Raw genomic sequence first — 26,714 nt, 5'->3', positions numbered from 1 at the left:
TGAGTGCATCCAATCCCACTGACCACATCACCAATAACGATGTTAAAAAGCACCTGTCCCATTAACTGATCCTTGAGGAATGCCACTGGTCTACATCTGGACATAAAACTGTTGATTACGACTCTGAGTATGATCATTCAGCCAATTCCCTATCAGCTGGGTGATCCATCTGTCAAATCCACGTCTTTCCAATTTAGAGACAAGGATGGTTTATGTCACAGAATCTTCAAAGAATCTTCCTGATGGAGATGGTGAAGAGCAGGACATCAAAGATTGCATGTTATTTTAAGCCTAGAAGGGTATGGGCTTATTTGACAAGTTAATTAGTAAGCATTTAATTAATCTGTTGAAACATTTCATTACAATTCAGTGTACTGGAATTATAGCTATGCTACATGAAAGTTAATAGAGGTGAACAAACTGACCTACCAGTTATTAGACAGTTCAGAATGAGAAATGCTATATTTATTTTATTTTTAAAAGCTACTCTGTGAAATTCAGTATTTACTAGCTGTCAGACAGCTTCAAAAACTTTATTTTTAGAATTATTGTTCCCACACAATGTCATCTTTTTTCAGTGTTGACTGAAGCTTCTGTACACTTTTTAGCAGCTGAAGGGAGCTTCTGCTTTTCTGCCCAGCATGAGATTTGGACATACTTTCCCTTACAGTGCCTGCAATCTCCTTTGCCTCCTTTTGGTTATCACATTTTGGTCTGACATGAGCTGCCTCTTTCTTCAATTTCTGAGTCTTTCGCTTTAATTTCTGCACCTACAAAGAAAGATTACTAATTAGAACATTACTCACTTTGCTACTGCTTACCAAATTTCTACCAAATTCCAAACTAAAGACATCCAAAGGACTTTTAAAAATCATTAAAGCCTACTAATCTTGCATATAGTTGTCTTAGTGAAACTAAAAGTATTACAGAAAACATTATAGAAAACTGACCTCATCCACACTCAAAAGACTGCTGAACCCTGTTACTCTGTGAAGTAAAAATGCTTGCTTAAAAGAGCCTGAACATCATCTGTAACCAATTTATATTTACAATGGTCTTCTCCCATTTCAGATTGTACCAGTGTAACAACAGCAAAGAAGCTATAAAACCTGTACAGCTTATTATGAATCACCATATCTGACAGCTTACTTTGAAGCCTCACAACAAAGTCAAGAAACTAAATAAGTATGGTTGATTGCTATAGAATATTTTTTAGATGTCAAATATAAAGCCTTGACTTGCATTTGGCATGAAAATATCCTTAAGATAAAATTAAGCTGGAAACATTCCATACACCAATTTGGGTTATTTATCCATTTCTGAAAAAATTAATTTTAATTGCATTCTAAAGTATATTATTAAGTGGGAAACACAGAGATGACTGCAGTATTTTTAACATGACAGGTTCTAAATGCAGAAATATGTACCAGAAATATTAAGATTGATCTGCGTGAAATTCAAATAAATAGGTCTGTCCATGAAAACAACAACAACAACAAAAAAAGGCCAAAAAAAACAACAGATACCAGATGTTACAGGAGTGGCCTGTATTGATAACCAAGGTATGATGGACGGTAATCAAACAGACAAGCATGAAGAATATGCTATTTACATAATGAATGTAAGGCATGTGCTCTGATAAGGCTGTGCCACAGCACAGACAACTTGCCAGCAAAAGATCTACACTCTCAAACACTCAAGAAGGACAACAGGGTTGCACCACAACAAATGTGCCATTCTTCTTCCCATCATTCCCAAATGAGGCAGATTGTAGCCATAAAGATATGCAAAATGAAAAAGTAAAGGTGCTGTTGTCCATTTTCTGAGGATCATGTTACCAAGATTCTAAGGCAAAGAGTAACACCAACTGCTGGCTTCTCAAGAATGTTAGATATTAACCCATACATCAGTAGACATTGCCAAGAGAGTCAGCAATGACTCAGCAGTCCACTTTTCTCAAATGCAACCCCAACAAGACTTTGATATAAGTGTTTTTGTAAGTATATGGGATAATGAAAAGTTTAACTGAGTAAAATCTATCAAAGAATGAATGAAGTTGGTTGCATTTAAATTAAATATCACTTTCCCCTTCCACAAGGTCTCACACTGAGTTCTCTTTTGTTTCCTGCAAAAGTAAAGCTCTTACGGGAGCCTATTTATCCTACAAAATAAGATGAAAGAACAGAAAAATATCTGACAGAATTATAGGTTGCATTTTTTATTTTGTTCCAAAGCAAATTGCTACAAGCAGGCTGAGCAGCTCATCTACAGAAGTGTGATTTTCTATGGACATGTAGTTGTTTTTTATGTCTACAAAAAATACTGACAGAATGTGTGTAGATTAAGGATTAAAAAAAAAAATCTAAAAGGCTTGTCTGGCTATGATTTTTGAGAGAAGTTGCAGTCAGTAAAACTATTTGGTTAATAACAAACTTCAATCTTTCAGTAAAATACAAGACATTCAAGCCTGTCTGTACAGGAAATATAGCTTCTATTTTCTCATTCTCCAGATAGAAAGGGCACAAAGGAATGAAATCTCAACAGCCCATCTTAATACAGGGAGTTAAAGTGACAGACTGAGCAACTCTGCTCTATACTGAAGAACTGCCACAGGAGAGGAAGTTTTCTCACTGGTCTACATATCTACCTGCCAATTCTAAGCACCATTTTATGATTTAAAGGAGGAATTGCAGGTACAAGAACACTGAGTTAGCAACCTAATGTTAATCACCTATACTGAAACAACCTAGCTTAAGCATTCCAGTGGCATTCTAGTTACTGACAACAAAAGGTAGAGCCATTTAACAAGAGTGTTGCTAGCTGGACAGTTTACATTTTTTTCTTACGCTTTTCTCATGTTTTTTCAACTTGGATATTTGTTCTCCTTTACTGTTCATTTGTTTTACAAGGTTATTCAGCCTCTGTTGTAGATCTTCACGAATTTTGGAGTCCTGAGTCTCCTGGATCTCCTTCAGAAGTACTTGATGTTCACTGTTAAAAACAAAAATGGCACAGTTAACTATTCATGATATAGCCTCTAGGATTTCCTCCAATAGTTTCAATGTATTGCACGAATTGCCAGCTGTTCTGTCTAGAGTACAGCAATTTAGCATTATTTACTCCCTTACACAATACACATTCATCTGGAATATATTCACTCTAGAAAAGAGGGTGTTTGTTTTTTTTTTCCCCCCAGGGGCTCTGATTCTCATTTCAGATTTGTAGCTGACGAGAGTTTGGAAAGTAAACAGAGGACAACAGCAGCTATGAAGTTCTTGCCCAACTTAGTGCAGACTTTGAAAGCTTACTGTAATACAGAAAAGTGTTTTTTAAATTAGTAATTCAAGTTAGTTTTCCTTCCAGACTATTCAAATTGAAATATTCTCCTCAAAAAGATCAGCAGCAAATTGTATTATTTAATTACATTAATCAGGTTAATTAAAATGAATGCTTTAGACTCGCTTGATACACGGACATTTGAACAAACTGAAAGCATAGGCTCTGTTAGGTAATCTTTTTCCACAGCTCAAAGCTTTTTTTCTAACTTCTGACTAACTGTTGGTTCTTGACACTTTAACAGGGACAACTGGTTGCTGATGCAAAGAAAAATATTCCTGTCCTTGAACTGCTATGATTAAACCAACCATTATTTTTTGAAGAAGAGATTGGTTGCCAGTTTAAATGTTGCCACATCAAATGTTTCAAACCAGTGTCAACATTCAAACTGGTTTAATCAACACGTCCTCCCCTGTTCAAACCTCAGCTCATCATGTTGACGTCTATACGACCAGCTTCATAGCTTTAGCTCACAATTCTACAAACTTGTGTTAAAATAAAGATGCCTAAAAACACAACTTTTCTTTCACATTTATTTGTATGGCAAGAAAGATACATACAGTCCCATTTAGAGCATTGGCTTTTCCCACATTCTGCTCATTTTCTGGCAGGAAAGTATGTTTCAACCTTCTTAAAGTATTGCACATGAGAACATTCTTGGTATATTTTATAGATCTTGTAGTATATTTCAAATTTCTAAAAATCCCAGGCCTGGAAGATTCTTTTATTTGCTGTGTTTCTTACTTCAGTAGCAGATAAGCGCAGGAAAACAAACTCAGCTAAAGAGTATTTTGCTCACTTACAAGATCAGTTAAACATCAGGACAAAAAGAAGTTTTTGAATGAGAAAAATCCTACCAGCTAGGCTTGCTCACGAAATTCTCACATGTAGTCCTACATTTGGTAGGTTTGAGTATAGTACACCCACAGCTTCACAGGGCTATTGCTGAAGTCGTTTTTACTCGTAATACAGAGGATGACTACTCACAAGCTCATTTGGCTCAGCTCATCTTGTATTCCCAACATAAAGTCAGAAAGTCTTCTGGTGACAGCAGATGATGAGGATACAGATTTTGAAAGAGTTGTTTGTCCTGAAATTCCAGATCTATTTTGGATTTGTCTTTGTGATGTGATACGTGGATTGCGATGCTTCATAATATGCAACACATTTTGCACATTTGCACTAAGAGAATGGCTGGAGCTGACAGACTTAAAGAAGAACAAGTAAGTTGTCTACAAACATGACTAACAATTACAGCAAAGAAACTGAAATGGTAGATGCCAATTTAGTGAGAATTTTTGGTTTCACTCACCTTCCCAACCACAAAAGGTAGCACACCTGCCTGTACATGAAATTGTGGGAGATGAATTTCCTTCATCATAGGATTTTTCTGCCATAAAACAGAAAAAGAAAGAAAAATTTCAGTGTGCTGAACCAACAGTGCGATATTTTTTTGTTTTGTAGAATAACAAAAATTCAAATAAAGAAGCTGTGAAACGCATCAGCTCAGCTTCCCTCATGTTTTTTTAAAAACATTTCCCTACTGTACATAGAAGGAATAGGATTTTCAAACAATAACAGCTGAGATAAATTATCTTCCAGATTCACTTAGTAGATACGTTGGCAATTAGACAGACATTTTAAAAAATTGAGCTTTGCTTACTTAAGCAAAACTAGAGTTGCAAAATTTTGGTTGACCTGTAACATTTGTTGCAAAATTCTCTTGATTTCAACAATCCCTCTAAAACGTGCCATCTTAGGATGGCCTACTTTAAAATTACTTTGGAAGCTAATTTTGCCAGATAAACTGAAAAGCAGATAAGGCAGAACATAGGGGAGGAAAACTGTAACAAAGGTTGTTGTCATGGTAGTACAGGAACATTTTCCAATGAGGTGCTGCCAGCTCTGTCCCAGTTTTAGTTACCAAAAGCAAAAAAAATTAAAAAGAAAAAATGGAGGTATTGGGCACTGTTACTCACTTTGGAAACTGAACAAAGTGCAGCAGACAAATCAAGTGGCTCTTACATTACCATTTTTCACAAATTCCAATCTCTGTGCGAGTCAGATGCTATCAGCGAAACTGTGATAATGAAAAACTTCATGTTACCTTCTTAGGGCTTTTTTTTTTCTTGCTTCTCTTTTTAAGTTCACTTTCAGATGAATCCAAAGGCATCAAAATTCGGTTTATCTCAAATTCTGTCTGAAGCTGTGTGCATAAACAAAAAGAAAGCAACTATTTAATACAACATTAGAAGTCTGAAATCACACAGTCTAATTAATTCTTTCACACATGAATGAGAGCCATTTAAGGGCACTATTAACTATTCTGCTTGGAAAGCATAACCTATGCTTAAAAACTGAACAGGTTACTGGGATGGTATGGCATCAGACATAACTGTCTAACAAGTTTCCATTTTCACATCCAGCTGCAGTAAGTGTGCTTTTCCACTATAACGCCCAGTAACTGAAATAAAACAATCCTGCTGCTTGCTAAAGGTCTGATCATAAAATCCAAAGAATGTGAACACTGGGATCTTACAGCCTGGAGACAAAAAGAGCTGAATCCATCTGTGTATCATAGACGTCAAGCCTACTGGACAATCCACACGTTACTCTGAAGTTCAAAGTTGATATAAAGGCCCATGATAAACAGGATAATAGCCATTCCCAAACCAAAAGGACAATAAATTTGTTTTGGCATGCGCAGCACTTCCGGCTAAACAATGCTGGAAGTTCATCACTGCACTGAGATTACTCTAATTTTTCTGTCATCAAAAGGAAGCTGAATCAGCTGTGCCACACCCTGTGTTTCCAAACTCAGATCCAACAGACCTAAACCGATCTACAGTGAATCAAGGTGGGACAAATAGTAAAGACCCAATTCATTGTGCTAACCTCCCTTCTTGAGCAAATGTTTATACTACTGCTAAGGTCAGATTATTTGTTCTGGGAGTTATTCTTAATGTTACTCAGAACATAAAGTCTTCATAGCTGGCTTTCTGCTCTTCAGCAGAAGCAGCAGTTTAAGAAAGAACCCCCCCCCAGTATTGCAGGTTTTCAACTGTGCCATTCTGCTGTATTGTGGAGGTAATCAAATATCTGGGCCACCTACTGCAAGGTTCCTGGACTGATGAAAGCAAACTGACCTTAAAAGAGATATAAAATTACCTCCGATTATTTATTAATTTAAGCTTTCAGCTTCACTTACGGATGCACTGTTCCAAGATTCATCATCAGCTCTGCACCCCCCACTCTGGGGAATGTCACCACAAACAACTCTTTCAAAATGGTTGCTACCTCTCGACGAAGGTTTAGAATACTTGAATCTAATTTGCTCCTTTGTTTCTTTGATTTTGCTCACTTTGAGAAATATTCCTCTCTGAAATGGGTGATGGCCCAACAAACTGACTGTGATTTCACAGAGCAACTAATTATACAAACTCTCTATTAATAAGCAATGTATAACCATTAAAGAGTCTTCCAACATTACATTCATTACATTAAATTTCAGCAAATCTTAACAAAAAGGAATACAAAGAGACCAACCACCTTACTTGAGGTATGAGGGTACTTATATGACTATTTTTAGTTACCTTAAAATGAGATTATCTGATTCAGTTGCAGTTTCTCTAGAAATTAATACTCTACCTAGATCCCCGATTGCAGCCTTAAGGCTGATGAATTCTCATTAACACAAAACCAAGCAGAATCTTTCCTGATCAAGAAACACAACACATTAAATTTTCCCTCATGTAATTTATGACTAATCTAGTTAGTACTCCAGGAGTTTTCCACGAGTCAGTACTCTAGGATTTAAACATATAGAATTTAAATGTTATTAAAAAGGTATCTTGGACAGAGAGAATAGCTTCCTTCAGTAACAAAAAATGAGATCAAATAAAACTGTTTCAGTCTACCTGAGCAGCTTTGTCTTGTATTAGCTTGTACTGACGCTCTTCTTTACAAAGCTTTTCTTCTAAATGTTTGATTTTGTCCTGAATTTGAAAGCAAGAAAGCTTAGTCACACTTCAGTTTGTCACACTGAATTCAGAAACCTATAGTTGTTTGTAATTGTAATCTGGGATAAAATAGGAACTGATGGAATTTTTAAGGCCCAGAATGGAAAAAAAAAAAACAAACTGAAATAATTTATGAAAAAGAAGCAAAGGAAGCCAAGCATTCACGCAGGTGTATTTGATGATCTCAGGTTTAGCAGAGAAAACTTTTGCAAAAGTTTGCACTATTAACAGTATACCACATAACTCATATCAAATGAATGACTTTCAGACTAATTCCATGTTTGCTTACCTCTACAACTCTCTGAGTAGCAGTAAGTTTAAGACATTCTTTTTCTAGCACTTCAAGTTTCTCAAGTTTTGCATGCAGTTCCATCTGGTTCTGATTTTTCTCTTTCTGAGGATGGGTCAGAAAACATAAGCCAGAGTAAAGCTGGCAACTGACTAAAATTATTTCAGACTGAAAAAAAACAAAACAAAACAAAACAAAACAAAACAAAAACAAAAAAAAAAAAAAACAAAACAAAGAAACCCCCATACACTACAGTAAAGGTGTTTAAATAATTTAAATTTTGTATTTTTAAAATTGCAAAGTGATGAAAAATACCAGGCAGACAAAGAAGACTTACATTTCCAGCAGTCTTTTTGTCTATCAAATGTGCAAGTATTAGCATGGTTTTACTCATTTAGAGTGACATCTAGGGAGTCTTTTCTTACAATGCATTGAATGGTTGTCAACAACCAGCTGGACAGAAAATTGCTTCCGTTTGCTATCTGTCACACTACACAGAGCTGAGGAAAAATGAGGAATACATTTTTATATTTTTAACTACTTTACTACTTTGTTAGTATGTTAAAGAGCTTCACCTGTTGTTCTAAAATCATTTTGTTTTCCAGTACTGCACTCTCAACCATTTTCCTCATGTAATCCAGCTGTTTCTCCAGCAGGGAGCAGCGGGATTGTGCTGCATTTAACTGCACACTTACATCTACAAAGAGAAGCAAAGATGCTCAGTACAGCAATGGGAGTTATAAATTTAACTAGTTTGTCATCTCTCTGAGGAATTCTCTATCTTCAAAAGAGACAAGAATAGTTTTGTTAGTCTGAACAAGTCATGTGGTTAAATGTATATTGTATATGACAAGAGAATCAAGATGCTTTTCCAGAGACAGACTCTAATATGAATTCCAAAGGTGTGAGCTCTGCTGTTACGTTGATTTATATCAGCAGAATCTAGTTTATTCCCTTCTACTTACTTTTCTCAAGTTAGCAGTGTTATACAAGTAAGCAGATGCTAACTTATTGTAGCAGTTAAACACACCACCTGAAATCTGTTTACCTTTAAAATAGTCTTATGAGTTATACAATATCTGGTTAAGATGCGTAAAAAAAAAAAAAAAAAAAAAAAATCTAAACTTTATCCACAATTATCAGACTTCTGCCTTCCACACTTCTGAAGAAAAAAAAAAAAAAAAAAAAAAAGGAGGTTGCATTAAATTAATTAGCTGTTTGTCAAAACAAACACTCCCTGGATTATGCAGTCTTTGAGTTGGTGTGGCTACACCTTATCACTCAGAGAAATACCTTTCCTCTGTTGCATCAGCTTGTGATGTGCTGTGTCATTTTTGAAGGACTCATGGTCTAAGGCCTTCTTATACTGAGCAGCTGCTACAGAAAGGCTGCACAGATTCTCCTCAGCATGTGACCTCTTCAGCTCTAGATAGTGGATCTTTTCTTGTAGAGTTCTCAGGGCTGCCTCCACAGTTAGAAAATAAAGCATCAGTTACACTCAGCTCTCGTAACACAGTTCCTCATACTATTTTTATAAAACGCTTCAAATGGAAAACTACTACCTAGCTTTTCCTTCTAGGATCAGATCTAAAAGCAATGACATTCTCCAACCATACAATTACACACTCAGAATGTACGTAGGAGAAAGTAAATGTGTTTACTGCATAGGTGGAGAATAAAGAACAGAACAGCAAAGCTATTAAGCTATTTTCAGTCAAAATGTTGGCAAGCATGAAGAAATCATGCCAAATCAAGTACAGCAAAACGTGGTACTCAGACCTGTTAGTATCTGTCTACAGAAGAGCAGGGAAGACAGGTATTTAAGTTAGGTATCCAAGTTTTTGGAGCAATGCATCTGGTGTGGACAGATTAAAAAAAGAAAAAAAAAAAGATTCCAGGCAGGGGGAAAAATCAGATACAACAGGACATTTTAACAGAAGATGCATTTTAAAAACATTATTGTTTCAAAAGTGAATGATTTGTCTGTCTCATTTCTTGCATTTAACGTTAAAAAGAAAATAATAATAATAATCAGAGATTTTTCTTTTAGCCTCAAATCAATTCCAGAGTTAAAATTCTGAAAATAACTTAGAGCTTCTTACTAGCTCTCCAAGAAGCTGTAAGTTTAAGACACATTCCCAAACAAGTTCAGCTTCTTGTTGGACATTTCATAAGCCTTGATATTTTCATTATACCAACTCTCTTGATAGAGGAATACCTAGCAAATATTGGATAGCTCCATAAAAATAGCTCCATAAAAACTCCAAGCAGCTTTACTTAGCCTAATTAAGATAAGTAAATAAATAACAGGTCCCAGAGAGCAGAAGGGGCCACTTCTTACATCTTTCTGTTAGGATACCAAACATTTCCTCATTTAAACATTTAACTGCACAATATTGAGCTGAACGTCTTAATCCAAATAGTCCAAACTCTATATGACATTATGTAAATTCTGTAATAAACTATTCTTCATATGGAGAAGCCACAAAATAAAGAACAATGATGACATATACACTGATTATGTCTATACAGTATTGCAAAGTTTTATATTAAATAAAATCCAAGTATGGTAAACTTGTGATTTGCTTAGTAATCTGGACAACTTAAACCACCAAGCATTTGTCCTGTGAGCTCCAGAGAGTAATCACTGATTAAGACACAAAATAATCATCGTGGATTCATGTTTCACATAGATAAATATGCTGATAACTTACCTGAATAAGTTATCTTACTGTTTTATTCGCAAGTTCTCCCAATACATCACATGACACAAAAAAGCTTAGAAGTGATTTAAAGCTAGAAAGAGTTGAATAACACAGGACAAAGCCAGTTTCAAGTCAGTGTACTGTCATGTCTTTTTTTTTTTCTTTTTTTTTTTTTTTTTTTTGCCGGATTTAAAGCATGAACAGCTTCTGTTGAGTTTGAAGTCTTCTCCTTTGCTTTTAGAGGAAGTCTGACGATCTTTAAGTTAAACAATTTTCAAAGCCAAAGTTTATAAGGATGTCAGAAGGCTTGCAGCAGTTTCCATTCCAGATGTACGACTTCAAGGAGACTACTCCCTCTGGACACATATACATCCTGTCTTACTGACTGATAATTGCAGCAAGTCATTGAACTGGGTGAAACAAAATGGAGACTTTGCTCACAAGATTTCACAAGAAACAATTTAAAAGACCACTTTTTGGCTTACCTTGGTTATAGCAGATAGAAGGCCCACCGTCACCAGCAACTGCCAACTTCTTTGGTTCTCCACAAACAAAGGGTGCAGGAATCATTTTAGCTGGAGGCTGAAGAAAGCTTCCTATTAAGCTGTCCTTTGATTCAGAATCCATAGCCTGCCAAAAGAGAGCTTTATAGTGACTTTAGCTTTTTAATGAACTATGTAACAGTTTTCAAGGCACCTCACTGAGCAGTCCCTGGCTGTATTTATATTAAGCCAGATCACTTGCATAAAATAATAATTTAAAAAGCCACATATACCCAGAGGTATTGTGTATGTTAATGCAATTCCAAAATAATGTCTTCAGTAACACTAAACACAACTGTCCTCAAACAGCCAAAATTTTCTACGATTTTTCCTCTGTGTTTTCTAAACTTAATAGTGACCTTCTAAAAGCCAAAGATTAAAACATTTTTGTAGCATCTATTTTACAGAAGTTAGCATATGCCTCTCAGTGGTCTCTGCAGAGCAAGCATTGCAAGTTTTACAGTCTGTTTGTACAGGCTCCTTATTGTTCCGGTACATTGTAATAGTGTCAGAGTTCGTTGTTTTTGTTTAACATACGGCTTTATTATGTAATAAAGACATGGCTTTTGACATAGTGTTGAAATAACAAAAGGATAGTTAACATGTAACCTCATGATTGCTATGAGCATTCTCACCATTATTAAACTTACGTATTAATTCTCTTTCCTCTCTACCCTTTCACATTCTTTATTTTATCAGAAGCACATTTGAAGCCTCTTCATGCTTAGTCGAACAGTGGCTTTCCTTGATACTCAAGACATGACCAAGGAAACTTGCACAAAGTGCCTTGGTATAGTATAAGCTCTAGGAAAGCAGACCCTTTGAGATCAGTCCATCTATATTCTATGACAAGTCATTCAAGCCTCATTTTGTTGTTTACATTGGGAATGCTATGACAACCAAGCATGGGCTATAGGTCATACAAAGAAAGGCCATAGGTCATGTTAGGAGAAATGGTGGAAAACAAACTAGTTTTAAAGATATCTTTAGTATGTTTGGACTTACTGGTACTTTAAAAATTAGCTTTTCTTTTGTACTCTTTGCTCTTCTACTCATCTACTAATTCTACTTAGGAACAGCAGAGACCAATTCCAATGTTGCACAAATGCTTTCACTGAAGTACAAACTTCATTGCCCTTTATTAAAGGTCCTACCAATTCACACATTTCAAGTAGAAGGAGTCATTCACTTCTGAAAGCTCTTACCAGGTCTTGCAAGTAGTTGGAAGTGTAAACACAATGCCAAGAGAAGGAAGTTACAGCACCTTTTAAGCACATCATGGCTACCTACCAAATTAGGCACCAAACCAAGCACCTCATTTGATAAATCTAAAATTTTTAAAAAATGAAGGTTGTGTACAGCTTCAGTTGCTGGAAGAGCAGCTTATGTGAAGGTTCAGTGATAAAACTATGGTACTGCTCAAGTTTAAAACATAGCAAATTCTTCTGACAGAGCAACAGTGGTGCTATCGGCCCCCCCATGACGTGCTTCTTTGTGAGAGCTCCAAAGAGAGAGCTTGCTCCTCGTGCACAGATATTCATAGGTGCTGATTTCCCAAAAGTGACAAAAAGAAGGTATTTATTAACAGCAGAAATCCTAACAAAAACCATATGACAGATATGACCATAAGATATGACAAAGCACACCCTAGGCAAATTCATTCCTACTGGATAGGGAAGAAAGTTTTCAGTGAAGAAACAGTTTTCCACTAACAGCTCTTTCAGTACTGCTTCAGAATACATACAAAATAGAAAAAAAAATCACATCCATCTACACCACCTCTTCAAGACGTGCAAGAGGTACATGGAAACACTTTCCTTCTTCCCCAGGCTGTCATCACAGATGCATTAATATCAGCATCTCTTTGCCAGGGCTTGCTTGACTTCATGCCTCCCAGACTCTGCTGCTTTTGCATGTTAGCACCCCTGAGGCAGATCCTGCATTTCAGGGTGGTCCACCCAGCACCAGCACAGCCCCCCTTATCCACCCTACCAGTGACCCATGTACCACTGGCCTTTTCCAGAAAGTTCCCTGGGTGGCTCACAACTGTCTTGTGCTGGCTGCCCGCAGCAAGACCATGCAGCTGGCTCTTGGGGCTTGGTGGCTGACTCATGGGGGCATGCTGCCCTCATAGGCAAGAGGTCCCACCTGGTGGCCACAGGTAAAACCAGCTTGGCATGGTGTGGGGTACCAGCATGATTTTTCACAAAGTACCTATAATGGCACAGAGTACAAAATAAGCAACACTTACCCTTCCATTGCTTCTCAATTCCTACACACTGGTGATGAAAAAGAGTAACAAAAATGGTCCATAAAAATGTGCATGTACACACACACAACAAACTGCCTGCTGTTGCTGCTAACAGTGGAACGCAAACTGGAAACAGAGCATAAGATGACCACTTTTGTCTTTACCATCTGACCCTTCAGCAGTCAGCACAACTGAAAGCTTGCTTCTTCATGAGTCGCCATCCTTCCCTGGAAGGAACCATGCTTTCTTGCAAGTCTGCAGCTGCTACAAATCAATTAGTTTCCTTATTGCCTTCCCATAAACAACTTCTGCTGTTTCCAAGGAGATGGGTATGCAGGCGGTTGTAGGAAGGGCAGTGATCCAAAACAAAACAAATAAGAGAAGGAGGGAATAAAACACCAGAAAATTTGAGAAATTCTATCGAGCCCAGTAACACAAAGGTGGGGGGACCTATTTGGGAAAAGGGGAAGAGAACAATACCTTTTCGTTTGGCAGGTGAAGAAGGAGGAAAGTGAAAGGGACGAGGCCAGCTCAGCAGCCAAGTGATAGCGACCTAGCCAATCCTGTATGGGCTTCAGCATGCACATCCACCATTTCACCAGCACAGCAGAGAGTAATGTGCACCTTAGGGCAGCACTGGCTGCGAGAGCTCCCCAGGCCACTTCTAAGAGCAGGGACTTGGCAATGGCTGTGAAGGAAGGTAACACTGCACAACTGAGACAGTGATGTTTGCAGAACCCCTGCTGTGGACATAGTTATGGATTACCACAACTTCTCAGACGCAGAGGATACAATAGTTTGAGGGAATGGTTGCTATAGCGTCTGGAGGCTCTGCAACACAACTGCTTCAGAAGAGGTGCTCTAGTGTAGACAAGCCTTTCAATATCTTAGGAGGTAGATGTAGATTATAATACCCATTCTACTCAGGTGCAATATCTACAATGCTTCAGGCCCCAGATGAGGACATAGATCAAGAAAAGGACCAAGTCATTTACACCAGTGAGACAGCAAACAGAATGAATGTTTTCAGCCCACTAGAACAAGAAGCTTATGAGAAAATAATAAAGTACCCAAAATATGTTTGGATGTCAGCTGTCAGCTTGCAGGCAGCAGTGAGCTTGCATAAAGGTTGTTGGAGGGTGATCATGCCCTTATTCCCTTCAACTTTCATACCCCAGAAGAGGGCAAACAAGTTGGACTTTGTTACAGATGACTATTTTCTCACGGTCATCCAAGCACTAATGTGATTTATCGTTACACTATCTATATTTATTTTTGCTGAATATGGCCTGCATTGAATCCCAGAGTACTGGATTAGGCTGCTGTATAAATAATTGGAATTTTAGTTACTGCTATCTTGCCCAAGTATGTGAACAGAAGGGATTTACTGAGTAAATCCCAAATGTTACAGAAAGACCAGTTATGATTTCCTTACTCTTCTTCTCCCCTCCTCTCCATTCCACCCTTCAACTTTTGGCATTAAATTATTTTCTAAAAAATTTCTACTGAAGTCCAAAAATGTTTTGCCACATATACAATTATGCCACATGCCACAGGGCAGAGCAGCGCATGAAAAAGCATGTTAGGATTGAATTGTAATAACAGGCCCAAAAAATAATGCTGACCTAACATTTTCCCAAAAGATATACACTGCAGGAATAATGTGACAATGTAGGGGATGCCACTAAGATCTCCAGCACTTGTTATCTCAGAGAGGTCCTGGGTTATTCGATTGCCACAAGAGTAATTTTTTAGAACTAAGGAAAAGAGATGCTGTCAGAACAGATTCAAAGATGGCAAAAAAATGGAACAAATGTGGAAAGAAATACAAAGATAACTACATTTTGACCTGACCTTCTGACGTGCACAATTCATGATGTTTTTTCCTTAATGGAAAACAAAGGCTTAGATGAACTAAGGAACGATTCTCTGTTTACCTGACACATTCTAAGAGAAATGCTAAAAAACTGCCCTAAAACAGGCTATACCAAGAAAATCCCCAAATGCTGGCTGCTGCCTTGTCTATTTGAGCCAAGTATTGTTGGCAAAAGGTTATGTTAGAGGCCATTGTAATGACACAATTCAAATTAGTGTATTTTTTTCTCCTTTTGCTTTCCTTCAAGAACCAGGAAAAAAAACTCTATCAGCTGTACTGGCTGTGTCGCAATGCTCTTTCAGCCTCATTCCTGACAGACAAAGAACAGCTTTTCCACTGACCAAAATAAATAAATAAAGTTGCAGGCAAACTGCATTGTTGTTTTGGGAACACCCAGTGTCTAGCATCCTGACACAGCCACTTTAATCAGTTCGAAACACATGACCTTGTTCGGGCCGTATCTAAGGAACTGGTACTCCTGTGCCTGCTTTGATCTAAACAAGCTAGAAACGCTATGGTGACAGCTGCAAAACTAATAGGAAGGGAAAAGCTAACTGAATCGATAAAGCATTTCAACCTGTCTTTAACTTCACTCAAGCCTCACTTAAAATGAGTTCAGAATCAGCAACTAAAATCTGTTAGAAGAGTTAAGAAACTTGTTGGCAACGTGTGATTTTTTTTTGAAAAGTTGACTCAGGTAAATCCATGGGAGCTGTTGTATTCCTGTTTGTGAGATAGAAAGGAAAGTCTAAGAACTTGATATATAAAGGCCTAGTGCCTACTTTCTTCTTTGAGACTTCTAGTCTCAACCTATCCATTCCCGAACTTCAAGTCTCGTGTAGAACTTTCATACAGTATCTTTTCTTGGTCTTACAAGAAAAGAAATTACACCGTGTTTTCTCATGACATGTACTGTAAAGCATGGTAAAACCTAGTACTTTAATGAACAAAATTCCATCGAGTCAGTCCTGTAAACATCCATACTGCTATTTCTCTAGTTCTTGTTTGTTCAAGATAAAAGAGAACAAAAAAGAGGAATAAAGAAAATGTACTTTGAGCCAATAAGTAAATAAATAACATGGTGAGGAAAAAAACAGAGCTTTTTTGAAACATTTTCTTTTTTTAAGGCAAAGGTTCTAACCTGAGAGTATGTGAAACAATCGTGTCATAATGTCGTAATGAGCTTTCCTGTTTTCTTCAGTCAGCACAGGAGACCCAAATCCTCATTAAAATGGGCCTTTGGTCATAAGTACATGATGAAATCATACCTTTGTGGGGAAGTTGAGCTAGTGTGAACTGCTTTAATCTGTACGTGCAGATGATAACTGAACTTAACGTTCAGAGGAACAAGACTGCAAGTTCCTATCAAGTAACAGCTGATATGTTAGCATGAAAACATCTGGCCTGGAACAGAGTGTTATCAAAGCAATTACATTTCCATGCCTTTAATCACTCCAAAGTAATTAAATACAATCATTCTGTAGTAAACTTCAAACGCAAAAGTGAATATTATCAATGGTCACTAGTACACTTCCTCAATTCCCTAGTAATTCAGTTTCTCTTATCTTTTCCTTTCATCCACCCCCATGCTACAGTTGCTTTTTCTCCCTCATTGCCCCTCTTTCCTTGTATTTATACCATCTTATACCTTTGTTCCTTGCTATTCTCCCTTTGGACTTCTTATTCTCTCACCCCCTTTTCTAGCCTTAAACTCTGGCTTGTTTTAGAAAGTTAAAAAGAAGTTTTCTTCCACATATGAATAACTGTTTAGTTTCTTCCTTTCATACTTAGGATCCATTTCCAACAGATAGTATTTGCTTTTAGTATACTTGACTGATGAAGAAATTGATTGTGCTCTCCTCAAAAGTGTCCATGACAGATGCAAAAACCTATTTTTTCTATCCACTATTATTTTCTGCTGCTGATGCCACATACTGTTTTCCATATATAGTTTGCTAAGATTGGTCACTTCACTTTACCCTGCCAAAATCCACTTTTTTACTCATTAGATTGAAAGCAGCTCTTCAGAGAACAAAAGAAGACAGGAGGAAATTACAGACACTGTGTATTTACCCTTGATTCAAAAGAGGAAGACTTGGCTGCTAGGCAAGAGGAAGGTTTTCAAGGGAAACTGTTTCCAGTATAGAAATCTATGTATCTGTGTAGAGGCAGAATTATTAGAGATTAGAAAGGCAAGTGCAAAAAAAAAAAACAACAAAAAAAAAAGAGACAGGGTAGGGTGGGGTAAATGTTTATGTGGGTGGAAATGACAATTATAATGAAGAAATATAATAAGGCAGGGGATAGCTGCCCTTGATACTGACTCATTCACAGAAAACACCTTTCACTGTGTGATAATTTTCATCTTTTACATCTCAAACATTTGATGGGATCATTGAAAGATGCTTCTGAATGTTGCAACTTGCCCTCTAGGCAGATAAAACAGACTGATTGTGTCCCCACCATTTTTTTACCAATATGTTTTTTTTAGGAAAATATCTTCATCCACCTATCCTTCAGCCTAGTATGGAGAAGAGGTAAGAGGTAGATTTTTGGCCAGAACATCATGGCAGGGATGAGCTGAGAAACACAAAGAGAGTTATTGTTCATAGGATTTGTCTCCTTTTACATACTGCCACCCCTACTTTTTTCATACACTTCTGTGCTGCTGATAGCTGGGGACCTGGCAGGGAACAAGAATTCTATTCTCCATTTGTACAGCAGGCAACCTAAGAATGAAAAGAAAAAAAAAAAAAAAGAAAGAAAGATATTAATAAGGAAAGTATGTTTCCTTCCTGGCCAGAAATAATTCTCAAAGTTATCTTTTGTCACCAACAGTTATTTTAAAGATGCAGAAAAACAGCAAGAAGATTTGAGTATAAGAACAACTCCTCAACCTTCTTTCTGAGATCTATTACGCTTAAGATCAATTTCAAATGACATTATCTACTTATATGATTTAGGATATGCATAGAAACTCACACTATACATCCACGTTGTGCACCCTGAGTAGATATAGTATCCTAAGTATCAATGTAAAATAGAGTTTGCATATAGAATGGCATAGTAAGTACCCAGAAAAGCAAAAATGATGTGTAACTACTTCTGTCCTGAGTTGTCTGGGAAAACTTACAACATTCAGAGAAATCCAGCAGGACACTTGTGTCACATAATCCATATTTTTCAATTTCCATCACTTCAGTGATGCAGGAAAAATCTGAGTACGATGCTCCAAAATCCTGCACAATGTTGCACATATAAACTGACTTTAAATTAAGAGAAATTTCCTTTCTTTTCACCTGATGCAAATTTCTGGCTGCAACACAACTTAGAATGCAATTGTGGATCTCTATGGACATGATAAATTCCTGGTGTTCTACATGACCTTAGTAAATCACAAAGGGATAGGACTGATATAGGATAGATGTCTCAGCCTTTCAGCCTGAATCCTGTATTTGGTTATGACTGGCTTACACTCCCTTCATGTAGAGAAGGTGCAGTTTTAAGGCCAAAACAAGCAGTATACTCAGCAGGGGAGCTCATAAGAGCTATTGCAGGGAAATGCTATGAACATGGATGTGTGTGAAGTCACACCCTGGTGCTTGGCACCTTTTTCCTCTTGGGACTCAGAATTTGGAGCCCTCTTCTAGTGGTGAGTGCCAAAATCTGGTCTTTAAAACAATGAATAAAGAGTCCCTGTAGCTTCTCTGGTCTGTGTCTTCATTTCAAATGGCTGCTAGCCAGAGCATTTTTCTTTGTGTTATTCCTGGAAAATACCAAAGTCTGTGTAACTGCACAGCCCAAAGGTGTTTGAAAGTCCTATTTGGCTGTCAGCAAATAAAAAATTCCCAGTAAGCAGCATTCATTTTCTCTTAAAGCATAGCTGGAGGAAGCAGTGTCCAACTTCTCTATGCTGTCGCCCAGCAGTTAGAGCACTGGCCAGGAAGTGGGAGTTTAATGGCTTTCCTGGGAAGCATTCATATCACATCCCTGACCACCATGGTAGACTAGGAAGAGGAAGAGCAGGAAGGAAGCAGGGAGTCACCACCTTTTCGTTTGAAGTTATGACCCTGTTCAGACAAGCACAGAAGAGTATAGGGCAAGGAGAAGGCAGCTGACGCAAAAGACAAAGTAAAACAAGGATGCATCTCTCTCCTCTACTGGAAGAGAGTCCTGGGTTTATTTTTGCATCCTTATAGTAAACAGTCCCTGGATAAAACAACAGAACTGGCCTGGGAACAACCACCAGGGATCTCCTCTCCTAGGTCAGCACCTATGGCTACAACACCACACTCCCTCCCCTCTACTCCCTTCCTTCTCTTCTACACCAGTGCCACATGTTTGCCATCTTCTCTGACAGGGACACAATTTCAAGTGATGAGGGGATAAGCACTTCCCTTCCACTTGCAATCCTTCTGAACACCTAGGACACTCTCCCGGGAGCTACCAGGTGTTGACATAAATCCCCCTGAACTGAAAGCTGCATCTCTCATCACTGTGTTGTCACACTGAAGGTGAGTTTTCTGCCAAATGCAAACGGGCACCAAAACTAGCAGTGGCTATTGACAAAAGAACCTGACCTTACTGGAGTGAGTCTGCTGGGCTCAGAGAACTTTGCAGTGGGACCTCGCTCAGAGCTGCTCTACCTACTACCCAGACCACAAGTGGGCACAAAGAGCAGACAGGTATCACGATACACAGCTTGGTGCAAATCTGGACATTTCTATCCAAAAACAGACTAAAGGAGTTAGTTGGAGCAGAATTTCTAGTTCTGAAGTCTAACCCTCAGTCTTTCAGGCTGCATTCATATGGTTACATGGCAAACAGTCAGCAAGTTGACAAAATACAAGATGACTTTGCATGGTCTGTGGTTCTGGTTAATGAGAGCCAAACTCTTAAAGCAAGACAGGCTTCAGCACAGTCTTTCTACCAAGAGGATCTGGACACCTAAGAAGTGATGGCTCGCTTCCCCAGCCCTGCTGTACTGCTGACCACTGTGCAGGCTGGCAGAGTTTGGTTCCAGTGCAACACACATCGGGCCAGAACACACTGCAGATCTACAAGCACTGCTCAGAAGTAGAATGAGGCCACATTTTCTTCCACATCATACATTGTTTCATCAGTGAGGCCAGCTTGCCAGGAAGTAGCTTGGGCCTCACCTCAAAGATGGTGCCAGAGTACCCCCTGGTCTTGTGGTGCCTCTATAGTAAACAGGACTTGTAGAACAGAGAGATCCCATACTAAGTATTTACTAGTCAGAGTTCAATAAGCCTCAGAGAACATGGATGTAACGGAAAGCATTTGAAAGAATCTAATTTAAAAAGCAGTTCTCTCTGAATTGCACAAGTTTTACTTTGTTAATAGTACTATTTCTGCAGTACTTGAATAAACAGACATTGCAGCAAAGTGACATATTTTGTGATTTTTGTGACATGCAGAAACTGGTAAGAAAAAAAGTAAATAAAATAAAATTCAGAACTTTTTCTAATTCTGCAGTTGGATATAATTTGCATATAGCTATAAAAGACTGTGTAATTAAAATAGAGGGAAGTTGATAAACAATCAAGGAAGGAAATACCAAGATTTAAAACAGCCACAAATTTTACTTCAGCTTATCATTTTAAAAACTCAAATGCTCTAATTCTGGATGAGTTGCCAGATTGTTTCCTTCATAATTCTGCCTTTCTCTTATCCGTTCTTTAGGGATCAAAAACAAGCATATTAACCTCAGCCAGCGAACACACGAATGAAACAAACACATTCCCCTAACTTCAGGCTCTGATTAATTCTGCTTATAGCCTTTGACCTTGATTTCCACAGTGTCTTGCAGTGAATACAGAAGCTTGACCCAGTATCGGAAAACCACAGAGATTTGGTCTGGAAAAAATAAAGCCACCTTCATCTCCATTACCAAAGCGCTACATTAAAGTCTATCAAACAAAGAGCTGAAATTTGAAGTTTAGGCCTTGGAGCCAGTTTCACAATCTGTTTCCTGTAGCCAGAGTTCATTTGCAGTCAGTGGAAAAAACAACTTCTAAAAGATAAAAGGCAGTGCAGTGACTTTCAATCAATCTTAGCACTCAGTGTGGGAATATGAGCTGTACTAACATCTGACAGCAACATTTCAGCTTTGATTTTATTTTGCCTTATTGATCTCTGATGTATGTAGGCATTGTCTGAGACATCTAGCAAGTACAAGCTTACCATGGGAAAAACGACACACATCCAACCTCTGCAGATCAAGATCTAGATGGAAATAAAGCAAGCATTCGTGACATGCCTGTGCACAGGAAAGCTGGGAGACCATAACGAGTGGCAACAGAACAGGACAGGAAGCTGAAGTGGGAGCTAATTAAAAAAAAAAAAAAAAAAAAGAAGAAGAAAAAAAAGAAAACTTAAAAGGCACTAGCTGTGTTATTTTCATTGAAACCACCAGTTATGATGGGTGGAGGCCCCGAGTGCTCAGAGAAGCAAAGACTGATGTTTATAACAGGTAGCGATGACTTTGGTAGATATTTTGTTCACATAGGTGCCAAAGGCCTAGAGGAAGCAGCTGTGTAGAACAGCCCAGGCCTGCACACACTATGAGCAATGGCAGCAGCCTCGCTGCAGAAGGCTTTTGTGGGAGGAAAAGGAAAAAAGGAGATTGGTCTACCTTGAGAGCTGCAGGTAGTGACAGAATGATGCTCCTTTTGCAAGCTGTGGAGAAGTTGTGCCAGGGTGAAAGGAATGCCAGCTGAAGAAGTCAGACTGTCAGTGAAGGAGCTGCTGGTGGCTGGTAGCTGTGAGCAGCCCAAGCATGGCTCGTGGAGCCTCTGGATCCCTCAGTCCCTTTGTGGTGTGCAGGTGGATGATTCTGTGCTCAACTGCAGCTTTGAGTTTGGGATTTGAATTGTCATAAGTATGAAATAACTGTGTCAGGTCACACAGCTCACATCTTGCTGACTTTGCCTTGCCCTGGCTCACACTCTTCCCCCTCTCTGTCAGCCCCAGCACCATGCTGGGGCTGGCTCAGAGCAGGGAGCTGACTTGGCTGAAATGGAAATCGAATCTCCCCCAAAATGCTTGTTTCCTGCAGAAAGGAAGGAAGGAGCCTGCATGCCAGGGATCAGCAGAACTAGCCCACTCGGCACCGGGCTGGGAATATCCCAGGGACTGTTTTCATTTTACGGTCAAGTTTAGAAGGTCAATGTACTTCATTTGCAAGGGCTGTTTTTCCTCCCTTCTGCTGATACACTCACTCAGGCTACACCAAAGGCTCCGCCCGAGGAGCCCATTTGATAAGCGTTTTGCCAATGCACGTTTCTTTAGTAAATCCTACCGCCAGAGCTCTTTTAATTATTTTACTGTCGGCAAGCCTCTTTTTTGAAAAACCTGAGGTGACAGGAAAAATAAACCAAAACAAAGGTTAAGAAAAGACCCTTGTTCAGCACTGACTTCTCCCTTACCGGTTCTCACCAACACCCCGCTGCGGGCGGGGCTCCATCCAGCCCCAGCCGCTCCCGCCCCACCGGGCGTCGCGCTACCTCCTGGGACGCGTAGTTCCGCCTCGCTCACCGCCGCGGGACCGCCCCGCAGCCGGACTACGCATCCCAGCCCTCCCTGGTGGCTCTGCCGCTCCTCGCCTCCATTGGTCCGCTGGCTGGGAGCGCTGGAAGGCGATTGGCTGGTAGGGACGTCCATCACGTCCTCCCCGAATTCGGGGGCGGGGCCGCCCGTGGGCGAGGGGTTCTCCGAAGGGGGGGGCTGGCTAGGCGGCCCGGCCCTGCTTGAGCACGGTGGGGCGGGCTGAGGGGGCCGCCCTGCGCTGGGGCCTGGGGGGAAAGGCAGGGCTGGGACCGTACCCTCCCCTCTTCTCCATGCCCAGGGCGGGGAGGAGGAGCCGCCGGCACCGCGGGGCGGTGGCCGCCCCGCTCCCCGCCGGCTAAGGCGAAGCCCCAGCGACTGGGCTCGCGGTCGGCGGGGCTGAGGGAGCGCCCGCCCTCCCCTCATGCGGCGCGGGCCACCGGCTCTGGGCTCGTTTTCTCGGGGGGGCGGGCCGGCTGTCCGCGGCCGCGCGGCTCCGCCATGGGGCGGCCGCGCCGGGGCTGCTGAGGCGGCGGCGAGGAGGCGCCGCGCCCCGGCCCCATGGAGGAGCGGGAGGGCGAGCTGCGCTGGGACGGGCTCTGCAGCCGCGACGCCGCCACCCGCGCCGCCGCGCTGGACAACGTCGGGCAAGCCGTGCTCCGCCGCAGCCAGAGCGTCGCTCCCGGGCGCGCTGCCGGCGGGCTGCCCGCTGCCGCCGCCCGGGACGGGTTGAGCGAGGCGCTGGTCCGCCTCCTGATGCTGTCCAAGCGCTGTCCCTTCCGCGACGTGAGGGAGAGGAGCGAGGCCATTCTGAGCAGCGTGCAGGTGGGCGACGGGGGGGGGACGACCTCTGAGCTCTGAGGGGTGAGTGCTGGGCGGGGGCGGCCGGGAGAAGGGCTGAACTGACAGCTTTAGCGCTCTGCTTCGGGTCTGCGTTGCTCGGTAGTGCCGGGTTGTTTCGTGCAAACTCAGGAGGGACTGGGGGATAACCACGAACGTGGTTACCAATTAAAATTGTATATCAATGTGAGAGGTTTCTGAGCTTTTAATAGCTGTGTCGCCTTCAATGCTATTTAAACAGAGCCTGTCAAAATTCTTTCTTTTCTTTTTTCTTTTCTTTTTTCATTTCTTTTCTTTTTTTTTCTTCCTCCATTGGAATCAGTGAGATTCAAACTCCTGTCCAGCTCGGAGATAGTCCAGCCAATGCGAGATTTACCCAGTAACCGACTGAGCTAACAAATAGAAGTGTTACTTTGTACTCTTCTCCTGTTACAGCTTAATTATAGTTACTGACGCTGCAATTCTCTTGCTCACCTCACCAGGTTTTTTTGCAAAAGTCCTGAAGCTGAGGCTTCCATCAAAGGAGCGCAGCAGTACTGCTAAAAATACTACAGAGTAGGAAGAGGAAATTAAGGTGTTTCTTTTGCTCAGAGTGCATGCATAGAGCCGTGCCTGGAGTTAGCTCCCCGATTCCCACTATTGTGCTTTTTCTCCCTGAACATTAACAGACTAAATACAGGGGAATTTAGGGAAGAGAAATGTTTATTTATTTCTCTTTATTTTTGAATGAACTTGTATGGAGTTCTGTGGTTTGCTCTGTCCTACTTTGAACTGGTTCAAAGCAATTCTGGCTTTGGATTACTCAGGGTGATAGGCTCTGTTTTAAGTTGCGGAGCTCCTCACTAGTGTGCAATAAAGGAAACTTGAACTTATGCAGTTTAGGCTGTATGGGGCATTTTCTCAAGGCAAATTGACCAGTAAGAGCTGCAAATACGTGTGTGTCACATGTATGGGAAAGACTTGGCATTTATAATGCTTCTCTTAAAAGCAAACAACAATAACAGAAACCCATGATAAAACCTTATTTATTAAGTTGGAAGCTCTGTCTGGTGCCTTTTCATCAGTGTCTTCCCTGTTAAAGATTCAAATGGGAAGAACGGTGGCCCATTCCCAGTGAGGACAGTATGAGACACTGGAACAGACTGCAAAAGGAAGACCTGCTTTTATTAGGCACCATTTATCAGTCTAATCAAAGGCTGAAAACATGACTATTTCTATCCTAAATTTTGGAGGTCAGACTATGATTTGATGTCTATTTCAGTTGTATCAGTGTCAAGTTCTTGGCATGTTTAACTACAAGTCTTGATTAGAAACTTCTTTCTGGCTTGTTTAGATGGGCCAAACAGTTCCAGTAAACAATCAAGTCCACTGCTTCTCCATACAGCAAGCATAAGTCCAAGTCTTATGGCTGTCAAAATAAGTACATGAATACAAAACTAATTGCGTATATACAAGTTGCAGTGAAGGTTTTCTAGAAGTTTAAGGAAGTCAAGTACAGCATTGCTTTAAGTCTTCAGAAGCTGCTATTGTAATTCTTCTTCTTAGGAGATCTAAAAGAAGAATTAGGTATGATTACAGAGTGGCAGACTCTAGTTCTTGAGATTGAACTCTGAAATGTAAATGTTTATTTTACTCTTCGAATCTGCATTTGTGGAGGAAGTAATCCAGTGCACATATTCCATTTTGGATGCTGCAGACTACTGTGGGTCTGCAAAATGGCTTTCTGTTGGCTTCAGAGGAATTTTATTCAAATCCCTTCAATGAGGATATCAGATAAGAGAACTATTAAATTAAATGTAATTACCCCATAGAACTTTCAGTGCTGATTCTAAAGGTTGAATAGCTTAATAAAATTATGAATGTGCAATGTGTTCAGAAGTGACATTAGTTTGAGGAATCAGTTGAATTATGTAACCTTTCTGTGTTGGGATACTAAAAAAATAAGTCCACAATTATATGTATCATTTTGCTGCCTACAGCCAATTCTGTACCAAGTTACAAAGGACAAAGAGCCCAGGACAGGATGAGGCAACTTTGAACCCAAAGGTTCTCCTGTGAACCAGTGCTGCCCTCCTCACGTGGGATGCTCTGTGTCAGACTTGTAGTCTGAGCCCAAACTGGATTTGTTGAAATGCAGACTTGGGAATTTTGCTTTCTTCATCCGTCTGCCCCACATCTAGGATAGATCAGTGAGGAAGTTGGAGATCTGAATTTTCCATGTAGCCTTGTGCCATATTTCTTTCTGGGACTAGGGCCTTCTTGCCTGTTGGGGTAACCACTAAATATTTATCTATGAGCAGCTATGCTGCTCGTCTTTGTGTGGATTTCTGTCTGGAGCAAGGCTGGTGGGATATAGCATGTGGCTAGTGTGAGCTGCAGGCTTGGCAGCAGACTGTGTCAGCATGATTCCTTTTTAGGATCCTGGTTTGGCATCCTCTGAGTCTGCCTTTGTTAAGGTTTTGTTTTTGTTTTTTTCTGGAGAAAAATCACTCTGAAGTACGGTGGAATCTTAAGTGTGCAGCTTTCTTCTTTGTTTCTGATAGTAGCATTGTTTCTATTAGACGCTATAGGAGATTAATAATTGCTTAAAACTAAATCCTATTTCTCTGGCTTGTATGGAGCGTGGTGAGTTCTTTAGTATAGGTGCTGCCTAACTGCGTGCATATACAGCAACAGGTTTTTAGTGTAAGAGAATACATCTAATTACTCATTCTGATGAGACAAGTTGTTTTTGCAAGAATTATTGCCAGGAAAATAGAATCAGAATGAATCATAGAATGGTTTTGACTGGATGAGACCTTTAAATCACCTCATTCCAACACTCCTGCTATAGGCAGGGACACCTCTCTTTAGACTAGGTTGCTCAAAGCCCCATCCAGCCTGGCCTTGAGTGCGTCCAGGGAGGGGAAAGTAGCAGCATGTTGGCCCCTATTTTTCTAATTCAGATGTTCTTGCATTTATTCATGATATAAAGCTGATAAAGTCACTTCTACCCAACTTCTAAAGTAATTTCAACTTATTTCAATTGCAGTGTTTTAACCAACTAAAAAGCTTGACTTTAAGTGCTTTTATACTTAAAAATACTTGGTTTTTGAAATAAACCCCCAGATATATCACAGGTTTTTGATGACTTCCTGCATATACAGTATTTTGCATCTATTTATAGCATGTTGCTCCTGCAGAATAGTGGCTTGTTCCACCTGATGTCTGCATACCAGCATGGGGGTTGAAAAGCAATAGAAGGTATTGATGCATGATTGTTAAAATTCAGAATTTGGTGTATAAAACTG

At 40.0% G+C, this 26,714-nt stretch overlaps 2 protein-coding genes across 12 annotated transcripts in view; one reads left to right on the top strand and one right to left on the bottom strand.

Moving 5' to 3' along the window:
- Positions 1-319: 319 nt before the first annotated feature.
- CEP57L1 (centrosomal protein 57 like 1) lies at positions 320-22,584 on the bottom strand. Of its 10 annotated transcripts, none has more exons than XM_052696942.1 (12): positions 22,467-22,558; positions 17,702-17,747; positions 10,835-10,979; positions 8,938-9,105; positions 8,220-8,341; positions 7,645-7,749; positions 7,254-7,331; positions 5,444-5,542; positions 4,649-4,726; positions 4,324-4,544; positions 2,847-2,991; positions 320-770 (listed from the first exon to the last, which is right to left on the bottom strand). In XM_052696942.1, exons 1-12 carry the CDS (start codon positions 22,502-22,504, stop codon positions 546-548), a joined length of 1,470 nt encoding a protein of 489 aa, XP_052552902.1. In that variant the 5' UTR covers positions 22,505-22,558; the 3' UTR covers positions 320-545. The 10 variants fall into 10 exon arrangements, with proteins under 10 accessions (XP_052552902.1, XP_052552912.1, XP_052552931.1 ...); XM_052696952.1 differs by lacking the exon at positions 22,467-22,558 and adding an exon at positions 21,674-22,079; XM_052696971.1 differs by lacking the exon at positions 17,702-17,747 and having other exon boundaries at positions 22,467-22,584.
- Positions 22,585-23,130: 546 nt separating this feature from the next.
- SESN1 (sestrin 1) overlaps positions 23,131-26,714 on the top strand; it is a 73,401-nt gene continuing 69,817 nt past the window's right edge. For both annotated transcript variants that reach the window (XM_052696894.1, XM_052696885.1), the window contains exon 1: positions 23,131-23,409. In XM_052696894.1, coding sequence (XP_052552854.1) covers positions 23,146-23,409 — 264 coding nt within the window. In that variant the 5' untranslated portion in view covers positions 23,131-23,145. The remainder of the gene's footprint in view (positions 23,410-26,714) is intronic.

Source organism: Tympanuchus pallidicinctus, unplaced genomic scaffold (assembly GCF_026119805.1).
Source record: "Tympanuchus pallidicinctus isolate F22 unplaced genomic scaffold, pur_lepc_1.0 scaffold1, whole genome shotgun sequence".
Classification (NCBI taxonomy): domain Eukaryota; kingdom Metazoa; phylum Chordata; class Aves; order Galliformes; family Phasianidae; genus Tympanuchus; species Tympanuchus pallidicinctus.
Note: the sequence above shows the minus strand (reverse complement) of the source record. Positions and strands in the feature narration are given on the sequence as shown.